We start from the raw sequence: 27,202 nt of genomic DNA on the forward strand, positions 1-27,202 counted from the left end.
CCTTCCCAATGCTGTGACCCTTTAATACAGCTCCTCATGTTGTGGTGATCCCCAACCATAAAATTATTTTTGTTGCTGCTTCATAACTGTAAGTTTGCTACTGTTATGAATCACAATATAAATTACTGTGTTTTTCTATGGTCTCAGGTGACCACGGTGAAAGGGTCGTTTGACCCCCCAAAGGTGTCACAACTCACAGGTTCAGAACCACTGCATTGGATGGTTACCAAATACAAATTCAGTGCTGATCCAAGATCTAAAGCCTTTCTTCTCTGTTTTGGTATATTATGATGATTGCACTTTAATGTATTTTGATGTGACACGTGAAAGCAGTTTTTAGTCCATTAGGTAGACTATAGTTTTCTAGTAACTAATCAGATAATTACAATCTTATAGAGCAGGGCTGAGTGGTGACTTAGTTACCCTGTGATCTGTTTTTAAACAGTTCTACAAATTAAGAATAGCTTTAACAATTTTAAATAATTACAACAGAGAAAATATGTGTTATTGTAAATGTGACCCCCCCCCAGTCTATTTTAAAATATCTACTGTCTGGCATGTATCAGAAGTCGGCTGATTCTTATTTTATATTAAAAGCAAACTCAACTGCTGTACTTCATAAATAGGAAAATGAGGCTCTAAAAACTTGATTTATGTCATGTATCACATTGTTTATAGGCTAAAATAACCACACTTGATATTTGCTGCAGAATTATGCTTGAGTTGGGTGAATCATCCACATACATTAATGAGAGGGAACTCAGGAATATTGATATGCAGCTGTACTAGATAATTTTTCATCAAATTCAAATAAGCTACAATTAGTGAGGTCAGCACTAAAGAAATCTCTAGCCAGACATGAGTGTATATTCCTTTAATACTAGCACTTGGGGAGGCAGAGGCAACCAGAACTCTGTGAGTTCAAGGCCAACCTAATCTACATATAATGAGTTCTAGGCCAGTTCTGCTACATAGTAAGACCCTGTCAAAAAACAAAACAAAACAAAACTGAAAATCTCTAAAGAGAGTGAAGAGTCAGCATGGGGTTTAGCTTCAGGGTCTAGAAGTAAGGACAGAGATGAAGCTACAAAAGCCGGTTCCCCAATCTTCTTCTCTGTGAGCTGGGTTTACAGTTAACGGCTGAAGCCGTTCTCCTTGAGAAGACAGAGAAGACAGGCATACCTTGCTGTAGAGAGTCTTGTTCTGTCCAGCTAGTGTCAGGTCAGGGGTGTCATAGGCATAGCAACCAATGCCTTTGAGCCAGGTCAAATCTTCTTTATATTTTACCTGACAGAAGAGGAACACCCAAGAGTTTGAATAATTCATCTCCAAGTAGTTATAGGTTAGGAGCCATCCAAGTGAACAAATTGGAAACTCTGATCCCCAAGGTATGTCAACTAATGAAGATTTAAAAGAGTCTATATTATTTAAATAAAATTTTAGAGTTCTTGATTTCTTCTTATGATTTATGATATTTAGAAATTTTCACTTTTACTATTAATTCAAATCAACTGTAGCCACTGTATCTTTCTATAGGGAATATTATGGGCTTGGCAGCTGCACTTTCACACAGACAGGTGAAGCCTCTCTCTAGATGGGCACTGCTTTCTCTCACAACCTCTTCAAAGGATCCCAGATAGGCGTGGACTCTACTTCTTTGAGTCATAGAGGAAAACGGAGGGTCACAAATTTGAATATACTTTTTCCTCTGCCAAGCTCGGACTTACTCACTTGGTAATTGAATTTTATGACTTGAATAACCATACACAAGATCTAAAGTCTATGGAAGTGGGTAGATGGCTCAGTAGGTAAAGGTACATGCCACTAAGTTTGATCTTCAGAAGCCTAATGGGTAGAGTGAGAGAACCAAGTCCCACAAGCTGTTTTTTGACCACAACACAGTCACCATATCTCATGTACCGTGGCATGTGATACCTACTCCCCATCCCTGAAATAAAATGGGATTGTAATCTAGACCAGTGTTTCACCAGTTTTTATGCTATGCAATGGTTGACCTCACAGCTCACATGAGAATATGAGTTTCTATGGGAAAAGTGAAGGTGATACTCACATCACTGACAGCATCAGTGACTGCCCGGTGGTGGAAGTGTTCAGGCCGATCAGGAATGGAGCTCCAGATTCCCAGCTGGCTCATGTAATTCTCCTTGTATTTCACCTGTTGTGAAATGTAAAGGCAGCTATAAAGTCAGCTCAAAGTTAATGTAAAGCACATCTTTCTGGAGTTTTCAGAAAAGGGAGACTGCTTTAAAAAAAATGGTGGTAGGTTACAGAGCTCATTTGAAGTAGTCCTATCCAGGGACATACTTTACTGATGTCGTCTGTGACTTTGCGATGATACACAATGTCCAGGGCGTCCTTCACGGTGTGGTATTTCCCTTTAGTCTTTTGAAATGTCTCTTTGTAGCGAAGCTGTTAAGAGAGAATACAACACCGATCATGAAGATTGAATTCAAATTGAATTCAGTTCTGTTACGCTCTAACTCTCTTGAGTTTCTCTCTTAGATTTTCCCCATGAATCAATTTAGGGAAAAGTTTGAAAGGTCATTCCAGATGTTGGAAGAGAAAAAGACACAAAGGAAAACTTCATAATCCAAAAAATATATGGATTGATAAAATAATAATGAATGGATCATGGTTCATTGGTTGTGGCAAATGTCTGACAGCAGTCGTCAGTGATGGGGAAACCATGTGGGCCATGTCAGAATTCTCCGTATGTATGGTCTTGGCTGTTTTTCTTTAAATCTAATACTACTTAACATAAGAAAGAAATGCATGTAAACGTTAAAGAATTCTATTTTTTGGGAAAGATGAAAACAACAAAGATCACAGCCTTGCTAAGACATACTAATGTACATGGGTTGGGGAGAGATTCGGCTCCCACCTCCTGCTGTTAACAATGACTTTTGCACTAAGCAATCTTGGAATATCATTTGATTATGACTGTCGTCTTTGCGGCATGATCACTCTACTCATTACATTGCCGTAAGACATATGCTTCTCTGTCTGCTTTCAACCCTGGGCAGGTATTTTCCTTTTGGATAACGGACCAAGCACATAGTGAAAGACATCTTTTCTGAAATACTTTGTACTTTACATGGGTGATGTTAGAAAATCACTTGTGGGGGCAGCCATGGCTGATACATTAAAAATTAACACCAGATAACACCCTTGTTGCACGGGATAATTTTTAAAGATTAAGGAATTGGTGCTGTTTCAAAGGTAAAGAATTTGAAAATTGGCATAGGGGAAGCTCTGGAGCATAGTCAGACCTGGGGAATAATTTCAGTGTGTGGCCATCCCCATACAAAGAAAATTAAATTTGACACAAATTAATGTTTAGCAGTATTGGTCAGAGTGGCTCCAACAGATACTCCTAGTACTCTGGAGGGACTGTTGTGAGTTTGAGGCCAACCTGGGCTACACAGTGAATGGTAGGCCACCCTCAGTTACAAAGTAAAAGCCTATCTCAACAAAACAAAACAAAATGGGGGCCAGGCAGTGGTGACGCACGCCTTTAATCCCAGCACTCGGGAGGCAGAGGCAGGCGGATCTCTGTGAGTTCGAGACCAGCCTGGGCTACAGAGTGAGTTCCAGGAAAGGCGCCAAAGCTACACAGAGAAACTCTGTCTCAAAAAACCAAAAAACACAAAACAAAAACAAAACACCCCCTCCCAAAAAAACAAAACAAAACAAAAACAAAACAAAAAAATGAGGAAAATTCAGCAGTAACCTTGAATGATAAAGACAGGGGATGTCACACAAAGGCTGAAATGGTCCTGAAGGATAGATTTTGAGGAGAGTCTATAGTTTTCTCATCTTGTATTTTAGGTGTGTGGTGATATATTGTGTACCCTAATGAACTTGCCTGAGGATCAGAGGACAGAGCCAGTCACTAGATTAAACATAGAGGTCAGGCAGTGGTGGCACATACCTTTAATCTCAGCACTTGAGATCTCATGCCTTTGCTTGGGAAGCATGCACACCTTTAATCCCAGGAAGTAATATGGCAGGGCAGAGAAAGGTATATAAGGCGTGAGGAAATAGGAACTCACTCTTTATAGGCTGAGAATTTCGTAGAGGTAAGAACCAATGGCTGAGTGTTCTACTTCTCTGATCTTTCACCTTTCACCCTGATATCTAGCTCTGGGATTTTTATTAAAAGACCAACTAGATTTGAACAACATAAATGCTAACTAGAATTGTCTCTTTGCTACTAATTCCCTTATGTGGCCATGAACTCCAGAGTTATACTGTGGACACGTGGTGCTAGCTGGGGCTTTTGGCTGAGTGTAAGTCTTAAGTTGTCCAACCCACTAAGGGGGGTTAGATATAGCAATGTGTAGTTGAGTTCTAAGACACAAAGCCAGGAGGAGCTGGCCACTTTCCTCAAGTGGACAAGGTATACTTGTTACCAGTTAAAGGCAGACTTGTCCCTGAACAAGTGATGTGGACAATGAAAGTCACTCTCTGATTCTTGCTTCTGTGTTCACATGTTCTGGCACTCATACACTATATTAGGCAATTAAGAGACAGAAGAGAACACTTTCTAAGCTTTGACAAGTAGTGTAATACACACATTATTCACATTTTCTTGTGTAGTCTTACTTCATTACCACATTTCTCATCCCATTTCACATATAAGAAAAATTAGGCAAATTATATAGAATTGAAGAGCAGGCAACTGAGTTGAATATATGTTTGTCTGCATCCAAGACCATGATTTTATGTCTAAGTAAATCAGTTATCAAGTATCTCTAGGATGCCACCCAAGAACTACAAAGAAGGGTCATATTGTTGCCCAGGAGATAATGAATAGCTTGCAGCACTCAACACAGTTCTTAGCTACTTGGCTGAATTGGTACTATGTGAGTGTGTGTTCTTTCCTGATCCATGCTGTGGGCAATGGCTTTGAGCTATGGCTATGACAGAACAGTTTGTGTTGCTTAGATAACCACAGCTGTCCCTGTCACAACAGGAGAAAGAGAGAGAGAAGGGATGCTCACATCACTGGCGTTCCAGTAAGCCCTCTTGGCTCTGATGAGGATCGGCGTATCTGCCACTGGTGTATACTTGTCCTTCATCTTCTCATATTGAATCTTGTACTTTTTCTAAGGTATAAAGATAGAAGAGAAAGACAAATAAGTTCCAATTTTATTATAATTACTGATGTGTGTGTGTGTGTGTGTGTGTGTGTGTGTGTGTGTGTGTGTGTGTGTTCCTGGAGGTTTGAGAATAACTTTGTCAAGTTGGTTCTCTATCCAGTTTCATGTGGGTTCTGGACATTGAACTCAGGCTGTTTGCACTGCAAGTGCTTTACCTGCAGAGCTATGGGACCAGCCCAAGTTTGTGTTTTAACCCTCCCCAGTTTACACCCAAATCACAGATCTAAGGGAAAGGCACAGCATATCTCATTCTTTTTTTTTTTTTTTTTTTTTTTTGGTTTTTTGAGACAGGGTTTCTCTGTGTAGCTTTGCGCCTTTCCTGGGACTCACTTGGTAGTCCAGGCTGGCCTCGAACTCACAGAGATCCACCTGGCTCTGCCTCCCGAGTGCTGGGATTAAAGGCGTGCGCCACCACCGCCCGGCCTGCATATCTCATTCTTAGAGTACAACTTCTGTGTTTGAATGATGCTGAGCACACTTTGTAGTGATAAAATTCCCATCGGAAATAGCAGGTGAAGGTTTTGGAAGCATTTCTTAGCACAGAGGTATGTTGGTGTGGAATCCCCCATCTTACCTCACTGACCATGTCCTTCACATCTTTAGCGTGTTGCAAAGCTGTGGTCTGGTTTCCAGCATGGTGATGGGGTCTCTCTTTAGTGGCAAGCTCAACATAGAGATACTGGGTAATAAGAGAGCAGGGAAGGGTCAGAGATGAAGCTTCATCTGTCCTCTTAATTTTGAGTCATTATTTATGTGCGTTTGGTTGCTTGAGGTTGTTGTTGGGGTATGTGTTTGTTTCTCTGTATGTGACATTTGAAAATGCACATCCACAAACCAGTTGTCTACCAGTCCTTCTGTTGGGTATGGTCCAGTATAAAGCCATGTGATAAAGAATGCTGAGAGAAAACTAGGAGGATTCTGAAAGATCGATCCTTCAGCATGCTTTCTGCCTAGCTTTGCCTGCATGTGTGACACAGAGCTTCATTTGTCTGTGGATAACAGACACATTCTCCAAGTGATCAAACAATCACTATTTACTACTTAGAGCCCACGACTACTCATTGAGGACAAAATTAGACAGCCCTTAGCAAAGACGACATGACATCCTTTGCCTGTGAATACGTGAGTGTAATTATGATGGTCTTGAGGAACACTGCAATGTTAGTGAACACAGGCCGCACCGAAGACAACTAACTATGTCAGCTACCAGCCCAGGAAGGTCAAAGGTCAAGTAGACATCACTGCCGCATGGCAGGCTAATCAACTCTCATTAACAGCAGGCAGTACCTGACTCTGAAGTTTCTGTCCTCGCTTGGCTCTTAGGAGGTCAGGGGTATCAGGAACTGACGTGAAGATGGATTTCTGCTTCTTGCCTGCAGCTCTGTACACCAGCTAGATGCAAAACAAGTCATCACTGTCACGTCTGCTTTGCTGGCATGGCCAGTGCTCTGTAGCTGCCCTGACTGCTTACTCATGGGTAAGGCAGGCGACCCACTACTACTACTGCCACCAGGCTAAATTTCTTCCTTCTAAAGCAGTGGTTCTCAAGCTTCCGAATGCTTCGACCCTTGATACAGTTCCTCATGTTGTGGTGACCCCCAACCATAAAATTATTTTCATTGCCGCCTCATAACTGTAATTTTACTGCTCTTATGAATTGTAATGTAAATATCTGTGTTTTCCAATGGTCTTAGGTGACCCTTGTGAAAGGGTCATTGGGAGTTAAGACCCACTGCTCTAAACTGATGGTTTATGGTTATTTGTCTCCAGAACCTTGCTTCCCTCCTCCCCACTGCATCAACACAGCAGATGTTATCGAGCCTTCCAAGAGTCAATTATCCTGCTGCTATCATCTTGGTCCCACACTCAAGACAGAAAAACTTGAGTTAACTTCAGTTTGCAGACAATTGTTAAGGACAAAGACCGTCTAGACTATGAAACCATGCCAACTCTCTCCTTTGCCTTAGTTGTAGAAGGGCAAATATTAATGCCCTTTCTACAAAAAAGAGAAAAATAAATAAATAAATTGAGCCAACGGGAGGCCAACCGATTTACAGAGACACTGGGCCACTCTGCAGTCACGGGCAGAAGGGACATCTTTTCCTGTCATCATTGAATAGCAACCATCATAGACAAGAACTAAGACTCTTCTGAGTAGCTCCAGCTGGCCTGTTTGCCTCTCATGTAGTGACAGGTGATGTATCCTCACCTCACTCAGATGGGTCTTCAGCTCCTGTACTTTTCTGTATTCTGGAGTGTCAAGCACCACCTTGTACTTGTCCCGCATCTTCCTGGCATTATCAGTGTACAGGTAATTCGACTTAGAAGGAGAAAACCAGAAACACATATTGATTAGTTATTTAAGGGACTGCATGTCATGTCTTTCAAATGGCTGGCATATGCAAACTGAGCAGGTTGTGAATGTGTCCTGGGATACTAAGAATCCCAATTATGTCCACCCTGTGTCCCCCCTGATCCCCCACCTTGGTCTTCCTAGGCAAGAAGAAAAACAACTATTAAATAACTAAGTCTATTACCTTTATAACAGGCATGAATCACCTTAAGTAAATCATGACCTACTTAAGTGGATTGATGGCAAACTTCTCTTAAAAGTAGATGTAGGCTAAGATTCTGTCTGCTCTTCCCTCCACTGAAAACTAGCAATGGGAAGCATGATAGTTGTGTGGGGAAGCTGTGTACTGTGAAGGTGTGTCCTCACCCAGAGTTTCCTTAGGTGCCGGGAGCGGACCATGTCAGGAGTGTCATACAGGAAGCAGCCAAGTCCCTTCAAGATCTGCAAGTCCTCTTTGTATTTAATCTGCGGGGCAAACATAGACAGCTGGTTGTGAGTCAATGTAAATACAGGACAGAAACACAGGACAGCCACACTTCTATATCAGTACATAGTAGCTCTCCTTGTCACAGTTTTGCTTTCTGCGATTTCAGTTTTCCATTGTTAACTGTAATGAAAAAATGTGAAATGGAATATTCCAGAAAAAAAGCAGTTTTTACACTTTAAATATCTTTTATCTTAGCATATATTGTTATGATAATTCTACTGTATTATTAGTTGCTAAGCTTAATGTCTTGTTCCTGATTCACAAATTAAACTTTATCCAGAGTATGTATTAATGACAGTATAGTCATGGTTTGGTACTGTCCATGATCTGATGCATCCACTGCGGGGCAGGGTGGGTGGGAAGGGTCTGACTCAACTTGTATACCTTCTGATCTTACTCTGCCTGTATTCAAACCATAGTTAAGTCTCTAACGCTGAACTGAGGGGAGGGTACTAGCACTGTGTTATCCTGTCAAGGGAAAAACTCACACATTCAAGGGGTTGGCCCACCAGGGAAAGGAGATATCCAAGTTCTTCTTCTTCTTTTAATGGCAGTAGGAAGATGCTAAGAGGGAGTACCACCAGGACCAGGAAGAGATAGAAACCTAGTATGACCTGGGATGCAGGGCACTTGAATGGTAGGAATTGGTGAAGATCTTATGCTGATGTAGAATGGTGATCACTGAGTGAGCAAGAATGGTGGCATCCCTGTTCCTCCACTGGTTTTCTCATGACTTTTCCTGTGGCTGGAGTAGGAGTTCCCTCACAATTTTACCTCCAAACTCTACATTCAGCTAAGAAATAAGCAGTGGAAAAGGCTTTTCAAAGCCCTCTGAATGACTTAAATGCTGAAAGCAAGGCTACTTCTTGGTAGGACTACTTTAGAAAGAGCCTACAAGATGCTTACGTCACTGGTGATGTCTCCGACGTAGCGACAGTGCAACACTTGGGGTGTGTATGGCAGTGAGATCATGTGGCCCTGCATCTTGAAGAAGTCTGATTTGTAGATCAACTAGAGGAAGAAAAGAAATAACAGAATGTCATATTAGAGAGCAAATCGCCAGCATTTCTCCCCCAGTGATGGCCTGTCGGCTCCCCAGCATTTCTCCCTGGGTGATGGCCTGTCTGCTCCCCAGCATTTCTCCCCGGGTGATGGCCTGTCTGCTCCCCAGTATTCTTCCTGGGTGATGGCCTGTCTGCTCCCCAGCATTTCTCCCCGGGTGATGGCCTGTCTGCTCCCCAGCATTTCTCCCCGGGTGATGGCCTGTCTGCTCCCCAGCATTTCTCCCTGGGTGATGGCCTGTCTGCTCCCCAGCATTTCTCCCCGGGTGATGGCCTGTTGGCTCCCCAGTATTCTCCCTGGGTGATGGCCTGTCTGCTCCCCAGCATTTCTCCCCCGGTGATGGCCTGTCTGCTCCCCAGTATTCTCCCCGGGTGATGGCCTGTCTGCTCCCCAGCATTTCTCCCCAGCTGATGGCCTGTCGGCTCCCCAGTATTCTCCCCGGGTGATGGCCTGTCTGCTCCCATCATTATCACCTCACTGACAGCCTCTTGTGTCTTCTTGACTTGGCGGATTTCGGGTGTGTCTGGAGTTGTGTGTATCTTGTCTTTTAGTTTATGGTACAATTCTCGATACAGTCTCTGAAGCAAAGGAGAAACCATTCTAGGTGTTTAGGGCAGGAACATAAGAGCATCTACTGACTAACAAACAATTGAATACTTTACACAAAGAACCAAGAGAGGAAATTTTGGGACTATAAAATGATTTAAGGTTAGAATAAGAGAAAATGCTTATTTCATTTTGGTGAAGAATTCTAAGTGCAAAGTGGTCGACATTCCACGAAATGGTTGCTTGGTAGGGCAGATGTACAAATACACCTGACAGAAATCAGTCAGGGTTGTAAGTCAGACAAAAGTATAATTTAATGGAAGATTTGGCACAAATATAAAAACAAATTATTTCTCTAGAAAAAAAAATTCATCATAGTCTATGGAACCAAGTCTGTATGACAAGGAGCACAAATATCAAAACAAATTATTTCTTTAAATAAAAGATTTCATTATAGTCTATGGAACCAAGTCTCTATGATGAGGGACACAAGAATCAAAACAGAGTCTTCATACTGTCTTCTAGTCTGTAAGCTTACAGATGAAACAGAAGAAGTTCTTAGTGCATTTCAAATAAAGACATGATTTTGAACTCAGTATTTTCCCAGAGAATGAGTGTTCACGATACCTCACTCGTAACATTGTTAACTCTCCGGACATGGACAAACGGGACATCCTTGGGTCCGAGTGTGTACCCATTCGCCTTGATGTGTTCATAGGCTTCTTTGTATTTGAACTGAGAAAACAAAATCAGACTGAGATCAGTGATGACTACACAAAGAATTGTACTGTGTTTCTCAATTAGAAAAGAGATTGTGCCTTGATTTGAAATTCATTCTCTAAGCATCAAGAGTAAGAACTAGTCATAATTTAAATAAAAGTGACATAAAGTAGATGTTATTTCTTTATCATTTCTGTGTGTGTATGTGCATGATGTGTGCCTGTGGGCACAGGTACAGGTGTATGGCATGCATGTGGAGGTCAGAGGGCCACTTTCTGGAAACTGTTCCCTCCTTCCACCATGGACTTTGGGGGTCAAATCTGGTGTCAGGTTTGCATGGCATACTTTTTACCCTCTGAGCTAGCTCACTGGCCTCAGGGATACAATTTTAATGTTGCCTTAAGCTTTGAAAGTTATTAGTTGAATGATAAAGACATGTCTGGAAAGGTTAAAAAATTCCCTTTACCAGGTGAAATCTATTTATAGGAAGTGAGGCAAAACACAAGAAAAAATTGTTATTTTAGTCTCAAAGAGGCTTAAAAATTGGGAAATATAAAACAGACCAAGATGATAATTTTAATATTGATATTGATGAATGTCCTATAGATTGATCTATAAAAATATAAGGTTTGATTCTTAAATCTGTTAATGTCTGCTTTGGAAGTGGATTATTGGGCCATGTTGGCACTATGTCATCACCACGGTTGAATTCAGGACTCTGAAGATGAGCATCAATGAGAGAGAGAGAGATGAGTCTTGGTCTCCAGCCAATGGCTGGCTCATGGTACAACTTTTCTAAGAATTGCCCCTGGAATATATGTCTCAGCTCCTATGCTGGCACTTATGAAACCCAGGAAAGGGAAGTGCCAGAGCTAACTTGTGGCAAGTTACAAGTAGCGGAGTCTAGATAGCCCTCGGCTGCCCATGAATTAGCACAGAGTTAAAAAACAAGGTAAGTGTCAGGGTTACTAGCTTGGTAAGAAGTCTTGGGGCTGAAGAGATGGCATGGAGCTGGACAGATGGCTCAGTGGTTAAGAGCACTGATTGCTCTTCCACAGGACCTGGGTTCAAATTCCCAGCACCCACATGGCAGTTCACAACTGAGAAGTTCCCGGGGACCCGACACCTATGGCAAAACACCAATGCACATAAAATAAAAATAAATAAATTAAAAACAGAAGTCGTCTCAAAGGGACACACCGTGACGTCTCCTACATTTACATCCACAGCACGCAGCGCATATTGAAGCTGCATTTACAGGAAATGTCGTGGGGAGAGCTTGGGATGCTTCTAGTCTAGGGCCAGCTGGAACAGAGGCATCTTGACAGCCCTGAACACCGAGCCAAGGGGCCCAGGAGATCCTGTTGTAACCCACTGTCCTCGTCAGGCACTGCTGAACTGTAGAGGTACCAGTGCCCTCATATTCCCAGTGCCCATCTGTCCGCCCCTGCCCTTTCCATCATCGTGTTGAACATTCTGGGCATAATTTGAGCATGAGAATAGATTACTAATATTAGTTTCTTCACATTCAAATTTCAGACCCCGACAGAATGAAGAATACTCACATAGCTGCTCATGTAGCGGGTGTCCTTGGTGTGGTTGAAGTGAGGGGTATCAACCGGCAGCCTGTACCCAGTGGGCAGGTAGCGCAGGCCTTTCTTGTACAAATTCTGCCCAAATGAAAAAGAGCAAGTAAAATGTCTTCTAGCATCAAACAACATCTAGTTAAACATGTCACATGCAGTTTGTGAGATTTTTGGTCAGAGAGTTGATCTATTTCTTTTCTCTGAATTGATTTCAAGAACTTCAGTTGTGAGTGTCATGGATCCAGTCAGGACTTGTAGGGGTTGGTACTGTCACCTCTACGGGACTTCCTAGGAGGCATGCCTCTAGGCATATCTGTGAGGGATTACATTGGGTTGGCCCCTGGACCTATGCAGGAGGGATTATCTTGATTGAGTTTCCTGGAATGGGAAGGCGTACCCTGAAGGAGAGCAACACCACATCCCGTGTTTGGGTCCTGGACTCTATAGAAAGGAGGATGCTAGCTAAGCAGGAATATTCATCTCCCTCTGCTTCCAGACTGTGGGCAGATGCGGCCAGCTGCTTCAAGCTCTTGCCTCCGTGACTTCCCTGCCTTAGACCCTTGAATTGTGAGCTAAAATACACCTTTTCTCCCTTAAGTTATGTTTGCCAGGGTAGTTCATCAAAGCAATAGGAAAAGTTAAGGCCAGGGCAAAAGAGGGAAATGGTTTATAGAGTGCTTCCAAATGTGTACCTGACTGACCTCATGGCATCTAGCAAGAATTCGGGACACACAGACAAGATGGGCAGCCAAGCACCACCTCCATCATTAGCCCCACCCTCAGGAGATACTCAAGCCATCCATGGTCTCTGAGACAGTCATAATTCTGAGGCACATCTGATATTGACCTCCTGTATCCCGTACAAGCACAGGTTTGACAAGGAATGAGGTCAAGATGCATATATTGATGGAGAAGGAGTGTAGAGAAAAGGTCTGTGTGTGGTCTTAATTATTCCATCTCTCACGGGGAGCTGTGAGCTTAAGAACAGTGTTTAAAGTAGAAAAAAGATCAAGTGACATCTCATATTCAAAACAGGAAATAGCAGCAAAAACTGAAGCCAAAGCAGCTTCCTGAGGTAGAATAGGAAAGGGAGGTGAAGGTAGGCCCAGGCTCTTCCTCTTACAATTGGGTGATTTCCACCTTCATCTCTTACTGTGAGTAGCCTTTTATAATCACGCGCCTTAACTCTGTCATTGTGGTTTTAAGTTTTTAAGAGTGATGATTGCCATACCAGCTCTCTTCTTTCTGACTTGCAAATACTGGTCAACAACATGCCCATGTATTACCTGTTTGACTGCTTGATGGGGGAGTCCATTCGTCAAGGCATGCTGTTTATTGTTTCTAACTCACTGAGTAGAACAGTGTCTATATACCTTACAAGACCAGTCAATGAGGATACCTACACAAGTCAACAAGCCTCTAGGGGCTCTGTGGCCTGGGTTTCCTCCAATATTCCCTTTCTCAACACCCACCTCACTCTGAAGCTTGTATGCATGGAGGGCCTGGTCCAGATCCACGGTTTTTGTAGTTGGGGCCACTTTGCCTCTGACGCTGTGCACATAGTCATAGTGGTAGACAGCCTGGGTGTAGAGAGGTAAGGTGAGTTGTTGGTTCAGACTGTGGGAGCATTGTTCAAAAGAAACAGAGCAAATGGAAATCCATTATCTATTTAAAGACCCTGAAAAGGGCGAAGTCAACTTCCTTGGTTCAGTGTTAAAGATATGAGCCCCTACCCCGCCATCACTACTTGGACCCTACCTGGTGGCACTATTTTGGAAGTTGAGACTTAGCTGGAGGAAGTCGGTCAGTGGGGACAGATTCTTGTCATAGCCCTGCTTCCCCACCCCCTTCTCTCCTCTCTGTCTACCACAAGGCAGAGAACTTGCCTTCACTACATGCTCCTACCACTATGGTATCTGCCCAAGTAAGTATACAGGGCCAAGAAACCGCAGAATAAATTCTGTAAGACTGAAAGACAAATTAAATAGTTCTTCCCATTGTTTCTGTGAGGGGTCTGTCACAGCGAAAGAAAAGGGATGAATGCACTCTGCTATGTCACTGTGTCTTTTTATACAGTAGAATCGGAACCAAGGCTACAGATAGCCCTGAAAAGTGGATGGATGGCACCTCTCAGGTGTCAGAGACAGGGGTGGACATTTCTCCTCCAAAGCTCAGGATAACAGGTATGACCCTTCTTCCTCCCTGGTGGGACCTAATATTTACTTGTTATCTGTGCATTTAATTGATCAAGGACAGCTTGGTGGCTCTCTGCCTACTCTCAGGCAGGACAGGGAATGTGTACACAATTCATTTTTCACATGAAGATGCTGAGCCTCGGTGGAGTTATATGCTTTTCCCAGGCTTGGATTATGTGGCAGAAGCGGGACTCCAACCCACATCCCTAACATCACAGCTCACTTCCTTCTAGTTCTACCAGTGGGCTCTAATTACTAGACAGGGAGACATAGATGCCTCTCATGACACACAGTATAGCATGAAAAGCACCATAGGATGCTCTAGCAACAACACACTTCACAAACTCAGCTCACTCATAGCTTTACCCATGCAAACTCCTGACACTTCGGATGTTAGGGCAAGCAGGCTTTGCAAGCACTTTCTAAGGCACCAAGTCTAGTCCCTAGTTAGGAAAGGCTGGTGCTGCCCAGTCTTCGGTTGAGCCTTGCCCATCTCCATTGCTACCCACAAGCACTTCCCCAGGGAGGGCTTACATCACTGAGCTGCTTCCCACTCTTGACGGCCTGGACGTAGACCGGTGTGTCAGTCACCAGCTTGTAGTCATTCCTGGTCTTCTGCACGTGAGCTTTGTATTTGATCTGCCAAGAAGAATCGAACAAGCCTATGCTGGGGCATCTACTGCACCAGATAGTGCAAGATTTTACAGAGGGCTTGAGAGCCACACCCATCAATATGCAGAGAATGGATTTGAATTTTATCACAACCCACACTACCAGTGTTTACAATCACAGGGGCCTTTAGAGTTATCTAGAAGGTGTGATGGCTGCTCTCCTCAGAAAGCTCTGACTGAAATCCTCACTGTCGTATTACTGTGTGTGGCAAATTTCCCTGTACCTTATAAATAAATCCAATTGATTATCCTAACTGATGAGTTTTTCCTATAATAAAAATTATGTGATCATAAATATGTTCAAAATAGTTTAAAAGATGGAGATGAGAGCTTGGAGTTATTTCTCCACAGAGGAGCATGACAGAGCTGCATCAGGTTGTTTGATAGAAATGCTAAATGAGTTGCTGAGAAACAACCACTCTGTTTTTAGCCTCTTTCTCCAGATCAGCCATCTTCAACAAGACTTCATTCACAACTGGGCCAAGGCACTGTTCTCATCTGAAACACTGTTTCCTTGACTCTAGATTGTGTAGAGGTGTGCATATACCAACAAACCAAAGACACTCACGTCATTGCGTAGATCATAAGCATGTTTTGCATGGAGAATTTCAGGAGTGTCCCAGACGTAGCAACCAATACCCTTCAGCCAGGTGAGGTCATCCTTGTAAACAATCTAGGGGGTTTCAGTAGATGCACAGGATCAGAAAAAAAAAAAATCTGACCATTCCTTGATGACCCAAGAATAGGTGTGCCCTAGACCCAGCTGACACTGGGGAGGGAATGAAAAGCAAAAGCTATTGGGCAGCGAGGCTGAGAGGCCAGAGAGAGCTGCTCAGCCCTGCTCCCAGGGATCGCTCCCAAAGCCCTCAGACTCATGGACAGGAAGGCAAGAGGGACAAAGGTCAATGCAGATACACAGGTGGGCCCGCTTCTCATCAGGGTGGAAGGGTGAGGATGGTAGGGCAACTATGGGGTCCTTCTAAGCAATGGGCTTACATCGCTGATCTGGTCTGTCACTTTTCTGACGTGACTGTTGACTTGTAAGTCAGGGTGGCAAATCCATTCATGGAGGTGCAGGCGGTAGTCGATCTCGCTGACTTTCTTCTGGGAATCCTTGGCAGTGACCATCTCCACCATGTCGGGCACGATGTGGATTTTCATCTTGTTCTTTTCGTACACTGATCTGTACAGGCGCTGTGAAAGTCAAGTTACAACCCAGTCACCAGGAAGACTGCGGCAACATCATGGAATGTCTGTCTTCTCGAGCTCAGAGCAAGAAATGGGGGGTGGGGTGGAGGCTGGGATTTTCTTGCATTTTGTGTAGATTAATACCAGGATATTTTTAAAAGACCTATTTTTATTTGGATGTATGTGCTTGTGTGAATGTATGAGTGAGCGTATGTCACATGCATGTGGGGCCCCTGGAGCTAGAGTTCCAGGCAGTTGTGAGTTGCCTGACATGGGATCTGAGAACTCAACTTGGGTCCTCATAAGAGCAGCAAGTATTCTTATCTCAGAACCATCTTCTCTCTCCAAGCTCCAGACCTATCTTCTAGAGCATGGGCTGAGATAATACTTAGCTCCTGTCTATATGTCCAACCAGTGCCACATGCCAGGTTCCATAGAAAGCACTCTGATTGATAACACGTGACCATTTGATTCAGCTTCTGTTTCCATAAAAGCCTTCTCGGGTACTTACATCAATGTTAAGCTTGCCCACTCGGAGACATCGTGCTGTGTTTGGATCATCTTCAACACTTTTTGGTAATGTGTAAAGAGCTTTGAATTTTTCATATTCTTCTCGATATTTGATCTACAGAGAACAAGTAGAAAAGCTAAACCATGAAGAGTATAAAGACTTACTGTTTGAAAAGAAAAGCATGAGACAATGGAAGAGTCCTGCCTCCAAGATTCAGAAAATGTAGGGTGGGGCTGGGGGCTGGACCACTTCCAAGGCTCACTTCCGTACCCACACAAAGACACCAGAGCCAGCACAGGATCATTGTGAGGCTACAATCGGACCACATCTGAAAGTACTTTTATACTGGACAATGCTATAAAATTGTATTGTTTTTAAATGCCCACATCAAATACTGCTGCTACTTATTTTTAGGATTTAACCAACTTTAGTTGGTTAAAATGTTTGTAATGATGAGGATAAAACCCAGGGCCTTGAACATGCTAGGCAAACAGTCTACCACTGAGCCACACCCCCAGCTTGTGGTAAGCAATTGTTAAATAATCTCTTAGTGATGTGGCTTTATCTTTGTTGCTCTCCTGTGGGAAGGGTTCAGACTATGCTTAGAATCTTTGTTGTTAAGTGTAATGGGCTGGGTGGTGGTGGCACACGCCTTTAACCCCAGCACTTGGGAGGCAGAGGCAGGTGGATCTCTGTGAGTTCAAGGCCAGCCTGGGCTACAGACTTCCTCCAGCTAAGTCTCAACTTCCAAAATAGTGCCACCAGTTCCAGGACAGGCTCCAAAGCTACAGAGAGAAACCCTGTCTTGAAAAACAAAAACAAAACAAAAACAAACAAAAATAATGGTCTGTGGTTGAGAGTGATACTTTCTGAATTTCAGTTTCTCAAAGTATCTCAGAAGGTAGCACAGCCAGACTTCAGTTTTTAGTTTGCACCACCCATCAATCAACACTCTGCAGCTTCCCAAGCTAGGAATGAGGCAAAGGTAAGAGACAACCTCCCAGTGTACAGGAGCAACACCCATGTCCTCAGGACCCGGAAAGCCACTCTCAAAGAGGAAATGAGGAGCTGCTTCATCAACTAGAAGCCAAACAGAACTCCCACCAGAATCTTCCAGAACAGAATATTCCAGTCTCTTTGAGCTAATCTACCCCTCAACTATGAAAAGTTAGCATTCAAAGAAACTCTTTTCCCCTTAAAATTATTTTCAGCTAATGTTGGGATCCTTAATTTTCCTATGCCCCTCACCCCTCATTCCAACAATATTTTGCCAAGCCTCTGCAACAGAAAAACAGGGGCCTCTACTGGGCTCTGTAAAGTGTATTCACAAATCCAAACGAGAGGCATGCTCCTCAGCCACATCTGCCTATTTGGTAATGGTGTGATAACCAGTTACAGTTACCACACTCACCAGCTTGGCTTTGTACCATTCTCACCTAATTCTATGAAAACAGCTTATTTGGGGTTTTGTTTTCTGAGGCAGGGTATTACTCTGTAGTCCAGTCGAGACTGAAACCCACTATGGAGGCTAGACTGGCCTTGACCTCACAGCCGTCTTCTTGCTTCAGTCTCCCCCAGGCTGGTCGCATAGTGAGCCACCAGGCCTGGCTGGAAACTCCCCATGCTCATGGTGTTTTGGGTCTGCTTTCTCTGCACTTCTGGCTGAAGCGGAGGCCCTCTATCCATGTTATCTGTACACAGGGAGCCTGAAAGACTATCTGTGTCCTCCTGGCTGGCATGTGCGACTCTCCAGGGACTGCAGGCCCCTGAGAGGAGGCAGTGAGGATAGACTCTGATGCCCAGCTACTGGAAGTGTCTGCCAGACACGCCTGGGGGTGGTGAGATGCTTCTGGGTAACAATGGAAAAGCCTGGAGGAATTCTCAGTATGTGGAGAGCAGAGAGGGGAGGGGAAGTTATGATACTTGCACTTGACTTACGTGGCTGGCCAGGTGCTTCTGGTTCTTGGCATGTGTCAGGGACAAGGTGCTGGTTGGCAGGTTATAGCTGGTGGCTTTCACCTTATCCCAGGCCTCCTTGTATATGTTCTAAAAAGGTTAAATGAAATATGGTGAACACAGGCACTGTGTTCTGGTTGGCTCCTACATCTTGTTTTCCTGTGTCTCAGGTGGGCGTTGCCAACCCCAGGGCATCTTTTCAATTCGAGGTATAATTGTATGGTGAGAATTTATAGGTAAAGTGGGAACTTGGAAGTCCAGGGAAAAGTGGGCAAACCTTTACAGAGAGGTTTTATCCTCACTTATTTTTTCAGAACCGTCTCTGAAGGGCAAGCACAGTGTCTAAGTAGGAGGAGATGGCAACTCACACTGCTGTACAGACTCTTCAGGTTCTTGGTTCTGTCGTAATCCGCAGTCTCTAGCACCGTGGTATATTTGTCCTTAATCTGGTGATAATTCTCTTTGTATTTCACCTGCAGACAAAACAGAATGACTTCTGCACCCCTGCGGGTGCAAGACCTCTAAAGACAAAAAGGGCTTGCCCTATAAGAGAGGACAAGGACACCATACCTCACTGGCATTGATACCGCTCTGAAGAGCAGTCACATAAACTGGCGTGTCTGTGACCAGGTTATAGTTCTGGAGATTGTCTTTACTTGCTGCTGTATATTGTAGCTGTGAAGAGAGACAAAAAAGTCACCCAAGATGGTAAAGAACAGAGTCAGCTGTCTGTAGGACTGAGCCATCTCTTTACTTCTGAGTTTCTGCTTTAATGCAAGAAGCAGGCTGCCGCCACTCTGCGGTTTATAGACTTGGTGGAGCAGCCAAACTGAGCAGCAGTGATCCTCGGCTGAGATGGAGGACTCAATCTCTGTGAGGTTGTCTTCCCTCATTTTGAGACCTCCTCTGTGCCATCTTCCAGCCCTCACAGTAGCAGCCTAGAGTGCCAATAGTCCATCAGACCTGCCCAATCGCAGCTCAGCCACATGCTGGGACATGCCCCAGATAACGAGTTTTCCCTTCAAAACATATGCACCTGCTGTCAAAGCACGCCTTACTTCCTATATTCTGCAAGTTAATCTGGCCAAGATGGAGACGCCTATGAGTAGTTCACCACCCAACAACCGCCTTCTCTGTAACCTCTTGTTATAAATGTACATGGCCTTCAGTCTTATGACAGACTCATACCAGAGCAGGTCACCACAAGAGGTTTTATTGTGGCCGGTTACCTTAGATTATTAGTTACCTTAGATCATATACCTTTACAGCAAGCTCTCAATCAGAGCTTAGATACAGCCTGGCCCTCAGCCTACTGATGCTACCGTGGACTATGATGACATCTTGATGGTTGGTCCTTCTAGGGAGACTGGCTTACCTGACTCTGGAGGTCATATGACTTCTTGGCATGGAGGATCTGGGGTGTATCCCAAACATAGCAGCCAATGCCTTTCAGCCAATTCAAGTCATCTTTATATACATTCTGCAATGAAGAAGAAACATGGAATGTGGCCGGCATTCAGAATTTACCATTGGTCACTTGGATGGTTTCTTACTCCTCCTTGACCTTCAACCAGCTGAAAGCTACTTCCTGGAAAGATGTCTCAGAGGGGAGCAGTGTCTAAGTCCGAGTCTAGTGCTGAACAGATTTAACATTCAACACAGGAGCCCTACAGCTCAAAGGGGATTCTTACATGAAGAGAGGTTACCCCACGCCACTTAGTGCTGAAAGGCTCTGGGTCTATGAACAGTTGCCCCACAGAAGGTTAAGCAGGGACAGGTGAAGTCTGTAAGGTAGGTCAAAGCACAGAAAGGGCATCATACATCACTTAAGATCTCCTGGGCATTGCGGGCGCGGATAACATTGGGCTCCTCCGGAAGCGATGTCCACTGGTGAAAATAGTTCCGGTACTCCAGGTCGCTGAGGATGTACTGGCACCGTTTCGCCAGCACGTGGTTCATCATGTCATTGGGGATGTGCACGTTTGCTTTCGTGTCCTCGTAATCTCTTCTGTAGTTCAGCTACGGATGGTTTTAAAGACAAGAATTCTTACGGGATTAAAACCTAAATTACCCAGACCAACTATTCTTTAGTCTTATTTCCAATGTAGATCAGTCCACATAGAATAATGTTTAAAATAATATTCAAAATTTTGAGAATGTTCTTACTGTCCCTCTAAAATGCAATGTCAATAGGAAATTTGTTTTCCCCTTTTGCCAATTCAAAGCCCTTATTCATTGCTTGGTGAAAAGAAGTGGGGGGCAATGTCCACAGCCAAGGTCCATAGGCGAGGGTGAAGAAATCTGAAAGATGATCCTCCCCCCCCTCTCTCCCCCAGCTAATCCTGAGTCACAGGAAGGCTATAAATGGCAGACCCACTGAAGCTGTACACATCACAGGGAAGCAAGCGCTGACTTACCGCACTCCGCATCTGCTGGAAATCCAGGCAGTGGACCACCCCAGGGAACTCACTGATTTCTTTTCCAGCCAGGTAGTGACCCTTCTGCTTCTCATAGGTTTCCTTGTATTTCAGCTGAAAAAGTGGGTTCAACATTGAGAATTGCTGGAGTTTTCTAACCAGCTTCTTGTTCCCCGGTAAAGACTTTAACTCTAGGAGAGGAAACAGTCCCACTGACCTCACTGTTCACCAGGTCGGCATGCTTGGCTCCGACAATGGGAATGTACCGCTCATCCAGGGTGTAGCCATAGGCCTTGGTTCCCTCCCATGCTCCCTTGTATAGTATCTGGAACAAAGAAACATGTGTTAACAGAATTACATTCAACTATATTCAGATAGCACCCGAACAGTCACTAAAGTTGGGGTAGAACATTTATGTTCAAGGCCAGGATGAAACCTTTATTTGCCGTCATTAGAGTGCCTAACCTAGAACTGAGAAGTTATTTGATTAAATCTACAAACAGAAGCCCCTTATAACAGTTGACTATGTTTATACTTCTTGAAAAAAATGATGAGAAATTTGCACATAAGGAAAGATTCACCAAACATTGTTCTATGTTGGCACACATACACACACACACACACACACACACACACACACACACACACAAACACACACACACTCCTACTTCTTTGAATTAGTTGAATTAAATTAGGAAGTTCATCAGTTTACAAAACTAGTCAAGAATATGAATACTAACAAGACAAGATCATAATTAGGAAACAAATTATTACATAAAATAGGACTCACAGTACTATAGAGTTTCCCCATGTCTTTCGAGTGGGAGATGTGTGGTGTGTCTGGAGAGAATATGTACTTGCCCTTTGCTTTATTAAATGTTTCTTTATATTTCACCTAAAAAGAGGAAAAAGAAACCTTTGGTTAGTCTAAACATATATTTAACATTTCCTAATACATACCTGAAGACATAATAACCTACATTTATATGAAAAAACTAACCAATTGATTGAATTTCAGTTCTTTTTAGCTAACTGGTCAAGATATCTAAAAGTGAATGCAGTATGTACCAATGCCAAAGATGATCTTACAATTTAGCCCTCTCTCAATTTTTAATTATCAATTATCTAGAAGTAAGGCAACCAATAACACTTAGCTTCTCGGTCCAAGCACTTCAACATGTACAACAGGAACTTACATCACTTTGATTGACTGAGTTAATCTTGGCTAAAACAATCTCTGGAGGGTCCACCACGCTTGTAAAGTTGGGGTAGTTGTTAAGAGCATCTTTCTTATATTTTATCTGAAATGAATAGAGATAAATTAAGATAGCTCTGTCCCCACAGGGCACCCCATCCCTATGTGGCAGGTAAGGAAAGTAGGCATTAGGTTAAAAACCCAACAGGCTCTTCATACCTGATTCACCATTTCCTGGTTCTTTGTAACCCTCACATGTTCTACAGAATCCAGAGGGATCCAGCCAATACCTCGGAGCCATTCCAGGTCAGCTTTGTAGACATTCTGAGGGGAGAGGTGGGATGGAAGAGACTGTAAGTGACACAGGATAACCACAGAGCATTCCAGACAATCTTTCAGAAGATTACGACGGATTTCTCTTTAGCAGCTATTTCTCATCCATTCAGCCATGGCCTGGCTGGTAATATTTCTTGAACCTGTGACTGCACAAGGCCCTGAGTTCAGTGCCTTAAAGGGATCAGTTTCAGGTGAAGTGCTGTGAGAGCGAGATCACTGGAGTGCTACTGGAGTTAAGAATAAGTTGTTGCCCTAAAGAAAGGTTTACCGAAGAGGCCGCAGTTTCAGATAGGCAGGGTATCTCACACTAACTACCTGGACTAAATGAAGGGAAGTGTACGTGTCAATGCTCATGAAAGTCTAGGGAATGGGGAGGCATCTCCTCCAATCTGGACCAGGCTATCTGTTCCATCACTACCTTTGCTCCAACCCTAGCTCTTAGATTTGTCAGCCCTCTTCAGACAAAATGAAGAAGAATGGTTGATTAAAGTTGGGCATCCGTCACTTTGTAGCAACCAATGAGGCAGTCTCTCTTCACATCTGGTAATGATGAAAAGACTATGTTGAGTTACTCTTCTGAATCTGAGATAGGACTCAAAGCATGTTCTGGTCCTCCACTACAGAAGGCTGGGGGTGTGCAGAGTGCTCACCTCAGGCTTCAGTGTGAGGTGACCTGTGTTGTATTATCTTCCTGAGGGAAACCAGGTTCATGCAGCTTACAGTTCTCTCTCTCTCTCTCTCTCTCTCTCTCTCTCTCTCTCTCTCTCTCTCTCTCTCTCTCTCTCTCAACTTTGATTCCCTTATAAGTAGCTACTTAAGTCTCTTGAGGAGTAAGGAGGCTTTCCTTGGTCTTTGTCTATTATCATGATTTCTAAAATTTCAGCTCAGTCTCCAGCATTACTGCTTTCTAGAGACAAACTAAATGCTTATGGTCTAACGCGTCAAAGATGGAATGCTGCCTATTATTCTCACAGTGTGTGGCATAGTCTAGGTAACAGGAAATGACAGTCACTTACATCACTCTGAAGGTCATAGGCAATTCTTGCTTGAATAACATCATTCTGGTCAGGATGGCATGTCCATTGGCGTAGGTAATGACGGTAATCAATATCACTAACAAGGTTCTGCCCCTCCTTGGCGGCCACAACTGACACCATGTCAGCAGGTATATTGATTTTGGCCTTGGACTTGTGGTAGTCCTCCTTGTAGAGCCTGTCATTCTGAATCTGGCCTGCATGCTCAAACCAAACCAGCTTGGGATCGTCTCTCATCGTGGGAACACCAACATAGTGTCCTTTCTGCTTCACATGTTCAGCTTTGTATTTCAGCTGGGGAGAGGTGGAATACAGAACCCGTCAGCTTTGACAAGCACACAGCATAATGCAGGGTTGACCAAAGCACGGCAACAGCTTCGGCCCCTCGCTTTTTGTTGGACACTTCTGTTCTGAGATAACAAAACCCACTGGAATATAAATAACTACCACTGAAATAAATAGATGTGAAGAAATAGCTAGTGTAGTCTTGCTATTGTTGTTTCTGCCAGTTTCTTAGCTCACCAAGTGGAGGCTGGCCTTCATACATAGTTGAAGTTGGCCTTGAACTCCTGATCCTCCTGCCTCCACCTCTTAAGTTCTGTAATCTAGGCTTGTGCAGTAAACACCTGTCTGAGATAGCCATTCTAAATAGAAAAAAAAAACCCATATCCTTGTTCTCTAATTGTGGCAATTTATTTATTTGGGAGCCTCTGTAGAGCCTCTTTATAGAGGTCAGAAGATACAAGGAAAAATAAAACAAACAGAGAAACAAACCAAAACCAAGCCCCAAAACCAAGTAAAAAGACCCAAAAGGGAGGGAGTATTTTAGCCCTCAGCAAACACAGCCAGGTCTAGCAAGCTGAGATGGAGCATCCTCAAGCTGGCATCTGTATTTCACAACCCTCCTCCCTTCCAGGCAAGGTCCAGTTTCTGCAGGGTACAGTCGTACTGGGATAATTACCTCGCTCTGAACATCACTGGAATGATGGGCGTGAACAAAGGGTACAGCATCTGGTGGCAGTATGTAACCCGTGGCCTTCTGTTTCTCCCAGCCTTCCTTGTAGAGGTACTAAAGACAAAGAACCACAATAAGGTTAAAAGAGCGATCGGAGGAAGATGAGGTCATGTATGTAACTCTCCTATAGACCCATTATGGTTTGTCCATCTCCAAGCACTAGGCATGTGCAAAAAATCCGTACCTGGTCCAGGATCCGGGCAGCCTCCTGGGCGGTGTGCAGCAGCGGGGTTTCTGTAAGCGTATACTTTGATTTGATGGCATTCCAATCTTTCCGATATTTAATCTAAAAGTGAGAGGCATTGGGGAGAATTACTTGGTGTTCAGAAATCTCTCTGTTGTCTGGGCACGGCTAGCATCAATAATTCTGGCAATGAAATTCAGTTCAATGATGGCAGGAGGCAGGAAAGTTCTGGCAACAGTCTTCACATGACTGTCTGCTTTTACAGCAGCTGCGCACTTACATCGTCTCGGATCTCAGTGCTTTGTTTCGCTGTCACATAGTCCACTCTGTCGTCCACGGGGGTAAAGTTGAGGCTTTCTATTTTTGTGCGGTATTTTTTCTACGAGAAAAAGAGAGACATGTCAGCCATAGGCCCTGGATGTGTGAGCTGAGAGACCCTAAATTAAGGATCCTTCTCTGTTAGAGCACCGTCAGTGAATGGCACATTTAGCACTATGTTTTTTAAACAACCAGTTTGTCTTATTACACTACCTACAATTTTTCAATATGGGGGTTTTAATTCAGGGCCTCACAGATTTTAAAGTAGCAGGTTGTTCACCTCCCAACGTCTCATCATTACTTATAATATTTCATTTTTCCAATTGGACAAACTTCTTCCAGTTTATTGAAATTGTTCACAAAAGAAAACTTCTATGTGTGCTATCCCATGTATCAGTGTATATGTTGGATGCTGTTAGGGACGTGGTCCCAAAGCATGATAGCAGTAGTTCATTTTGGAAAATGTCTGGCTTAAATTTCAGCAATCAAAACCACTTAAAATGCTGACCTAAGGTGATTACATTTTGGCTCATGTCTTTTGCTCATTTTCTAAGGAAATGTGTAGCATGGCTGGGCAAAGTCTTGGAGTACCTCACTGAAGATATCTGCAGCATGTTTGGCATGATTGACAGAGACAGAATCATTTGGCATCCACCCAATTCCACGTAACCATTCCAAGTCAGCCTTGTAAACAGCCTGTGAAAAGAAGGCCAGAAGTAATTTAATAAGTCTAATTCTTGGAGCCCATTGGTCTGATGAGGAAACACAATGTGAACAGTGTAAAAGCAAGGGGGAGATATCCTCAAGCAATCAGGCAGGGGTTGTAGTAAAAGCAGCCAGGCCAGATAGTTGCTGCTGGAGGATATTCTTTTTCTATTTAATATGAATTAACCTCAATTCAGCTGCAGGTTATAGTGGCCAAGTGGCAGTGTCTTTATAGAGCTGCATGTTCAGAATTTTCAAGAGAAACAGGAAATCTTAGACTTGCAAAAAGTCTCCTGATTTGAAATTTTGACAACTTAATTCAAGATCTCTAAATAATTGTGTCAGTTGAAAATATGTATATATCGATGCTACAGACAATAATTTTCCATAGTAATTCATTGTCCTCTTCTTCCTCCCCTCCACAGGATCTAACTATGTAGCCATTGTACTGGCCTGGATCTCTCTATTTAGGCCATGCTGGCCTTGAATTCGCAGCAATCTTCTTGCCTCTGACACCCAACTGGTGGGATTACAGATGTGTGCTACCACATACCTGATTTCCCAAAGTCGTTTTTTTTTTTTTTTCCTGACCTTCCATCAAGACCTACACTCATTTACACTGCAATTTATTTCTTCACATGAAGTTGGGAGTCTTCCTGGCATTGTTGATTCTGATATCATACTGAAAGGCCTAACTACTATCAAACTCTTGGCCACGTAAAGATATGTTAATTGCGACAAAGGCGTGTAATGTCATGAACTTTCTGGGCGTCATAGGGAAATGATACAGGAGGCAGCCCACTCACATTGCTCTGTAGCTCATAGGCTTTCTTGGCCTGGATGACATCGTTCTGGTCAGGCATGCACGTCCACTCATGTAGATAATTGCGATAATCAATGTCGCTGACCAGCGTCTGGCATTTTTTAGAATGCAGGATGGAAAGCATGTCCACAGGGCTTTGGAACTTGGTCTTCCACTTGGCCCACTGGAGCCTGTACTCCCGTTCGTTCTGAATCTTGCCAGCTATGAGGGCCCACCGGATCTTGTTGTCATCCCTGGCTGTGAGGGTGCCCACGTAGTGTCCCTTCTGCTTCTCGTGGTCAAGCTTGTACTTGTACTGGAGAGAAAAGAGCAGAGCAGATGGGTCACAGTGGGGCCTCTGAGGCACACAGAGAATCTGCTGGAAAAAAACCCTGAAGGCACAAAAGGCCCACTTACATCACTAGCAATCTCCCTGGAGGCCTTGGCAGCCTGGATAGGGATGGCATCCAGCCGGACATCACAGCTCATCTTGACTTCATCCCAGCCCTCACGGTAGAGTTTCTGAAGAGGAGAAAAGGTACACGTGGTAAAAATAATTTTTTTATCTACATCATCGTTCTAGAGTCAAAAGCCTGGAGTCAAAGGTGCTTCTTTCTTGCTCACTCAAATCACAGCCTCCACCGGGTTGTCCAGGGCCTGTTTCAATGTCCCTTTCTTAGTGCCAGCACATAGACAGCATTGGGACAAGATAGATGCTAACGGACTGTTATCAAGTCT

At 43.7% G+C, this 27,202-nt stretch overlaps 1 protein-coding gene across 28 annotated transcripts in view; it reads right to left on the reverse strand.

The window, feature by feature from the left end:
- Neb (nebulin) overlaps nucleotides 1-27,202 on the reverse strand; it is a 195,811-nt gene that overhangs the window by 48,546 nt on the left and 120,063 nt on the right. For 27 of the 28 annotated variants that reach the window (XM_076569469.1, XM_076569465.1, XM_006974245.4 and 24 more), the window contains 34 exons: nucleotides 26,882-26,986; nucleotides 26,469-26,780; nucleotides 25,549-25,653; nucleotides 24,920-25,018; nucleotides 24,640-24,741; nucleotides 24,402-24,509; nucleotides 23,423-23,734; nucleotides 22,290-22,394; nucleotides 22,072-22,176; nucleotides 21,666-21,770; nucleotides 21,093-21,200; nucleotides 20,876-20,989; nucleotides 20,280-20,477; nucleotides 19,834-19,938; nucleotides 19,029-19,133; nucleotides 18,827-18,931; nucleotides 18,441-18,548; nucleotides 16,503-16,616; nucleotides 15,800-15,997; nucleotides 15,372-15,476; nucleotides 14,667-14,771; nucleotides 13,410-13,517; nucleotides 11,917-12,021; nucleotides 10,259-10,366; nucleotides 9,559-9,663; nucleotides 8,930-9,034; nucleotides 7,903-8,001; nucleotides 7,393-7,503; nucleotides 6,471-6,575; nucleotides 5,758-5,862; nucleotides 5,025-5,129; nucleotides 2,326-2,430; nucleotides 2,072-2,176; nucleotides 1,183-1,287 (listed from right to left, as the gene is read on the reverse strand). In XM_076569469.1, coding sequence (XP_076425584.1) covers nucleotides 1,183-1,287; nucleotides 2,072-2,176; nucleotides 2,326-2,430; nucleotides 5,025-5,129; nucleotides 5,758-5,862; nucleotides 6,471-6,575; nucleotides 7,393-7,503; nucleotides 7,903-8,001; nucleotides 8,930-9,034; nucleotides 9,559-9,663; nucleotides 10,259-10,366; nucleotides 11,917-12,021; nucleotides 13,410-13,517; nucleotides 14,667-14,771; nucleotides 15,372-15,476; nucleotides 15,800-15,997; nucleotides 16,503-16,616; nucleotides 18,441-18,548; nucleotides 18,827-18,931; nucleotides 19,029-19,133; nucleotides 19,834-19,938; nucleotides 20,280-20,477; nucleotides 20,876-20,989; nucleotides 21,093-21,200; nucleotides 21,666-21,770; nucleotides 22,072-22,176; nucleotides 22,290-22,394; nucleotides 23,423-23,734; nucleotides 24,402-24,509; nucleotides 24,640-24,741; nucleotides 24,920-25,018; nucleotides 25,549-25,653; nucleotides 26,469-26,780; nucleotides 26,882-26,986 — 4,194 coding nt within the window. The remainder of the gene's footprint in view (nucleotides 1-1,182; nucleotides 1,288-2,071; nucleotides 2,177-2,325; nucleotides 2,431-5,024; nucleotides 5,130-5,757; nucleotides 5,863-6,470; nucleotides 6,576-7,392; nucleotides 7,504-7,902; nucleotides 8,002-8,929; nucleotides 9,035-9,558; nucleotides 9,664-10,258; nucleotides 10,367-11,916; nucleotides 12,022-13,409; nucleotides 13,518-14,666; nucleotides 14,772-15,371; nucleotides 15,477-15,799; nucleotides 15,998-16,502; nucleotides 16,617-18,440; nucleotides 18,549-18,826; nucleotides 18,932-19,028; nucleotides 19,134-19,833; nucleotides 19,939-20,279; nucleotides 20,478-20,875; nucleotides 20,990-21,092; nucleotides 21,201-21,665; nucleotides 21,771-22,071; nucleotides 22,177-22,289; nucleotides 22,395-23,422; nucleotides 23,735-24,401; nucleotides 24,510-24,639; nucleotides 24,742-24,919; nucleotides 25,019-25,548; nucleotides 25,654-26,468; nucleotides 26,781-26,881; nucleotides 26,987-27,202) is intronic. The other variant, XM_006974275.4, reaches the window with a different exon arrangement.

The sequence above is a fragment of the Peromyscus maniculatus genome, chromosome 4 (genome assembly GCF_049852395.1).
Source record: "Peromyscus maniculatus bairdii isolate BWxNUB_F1_BW_parent chromosome 4, HU_Pman_BW_mat_3.1, whole genome shotgun sequence".
Lineage (NCBI taxonomy): Eukaryota > Metazoa > Chordata > Mammalia > Rodentia > Cricetidae > Peromyscus > Peromyscus maniculatus.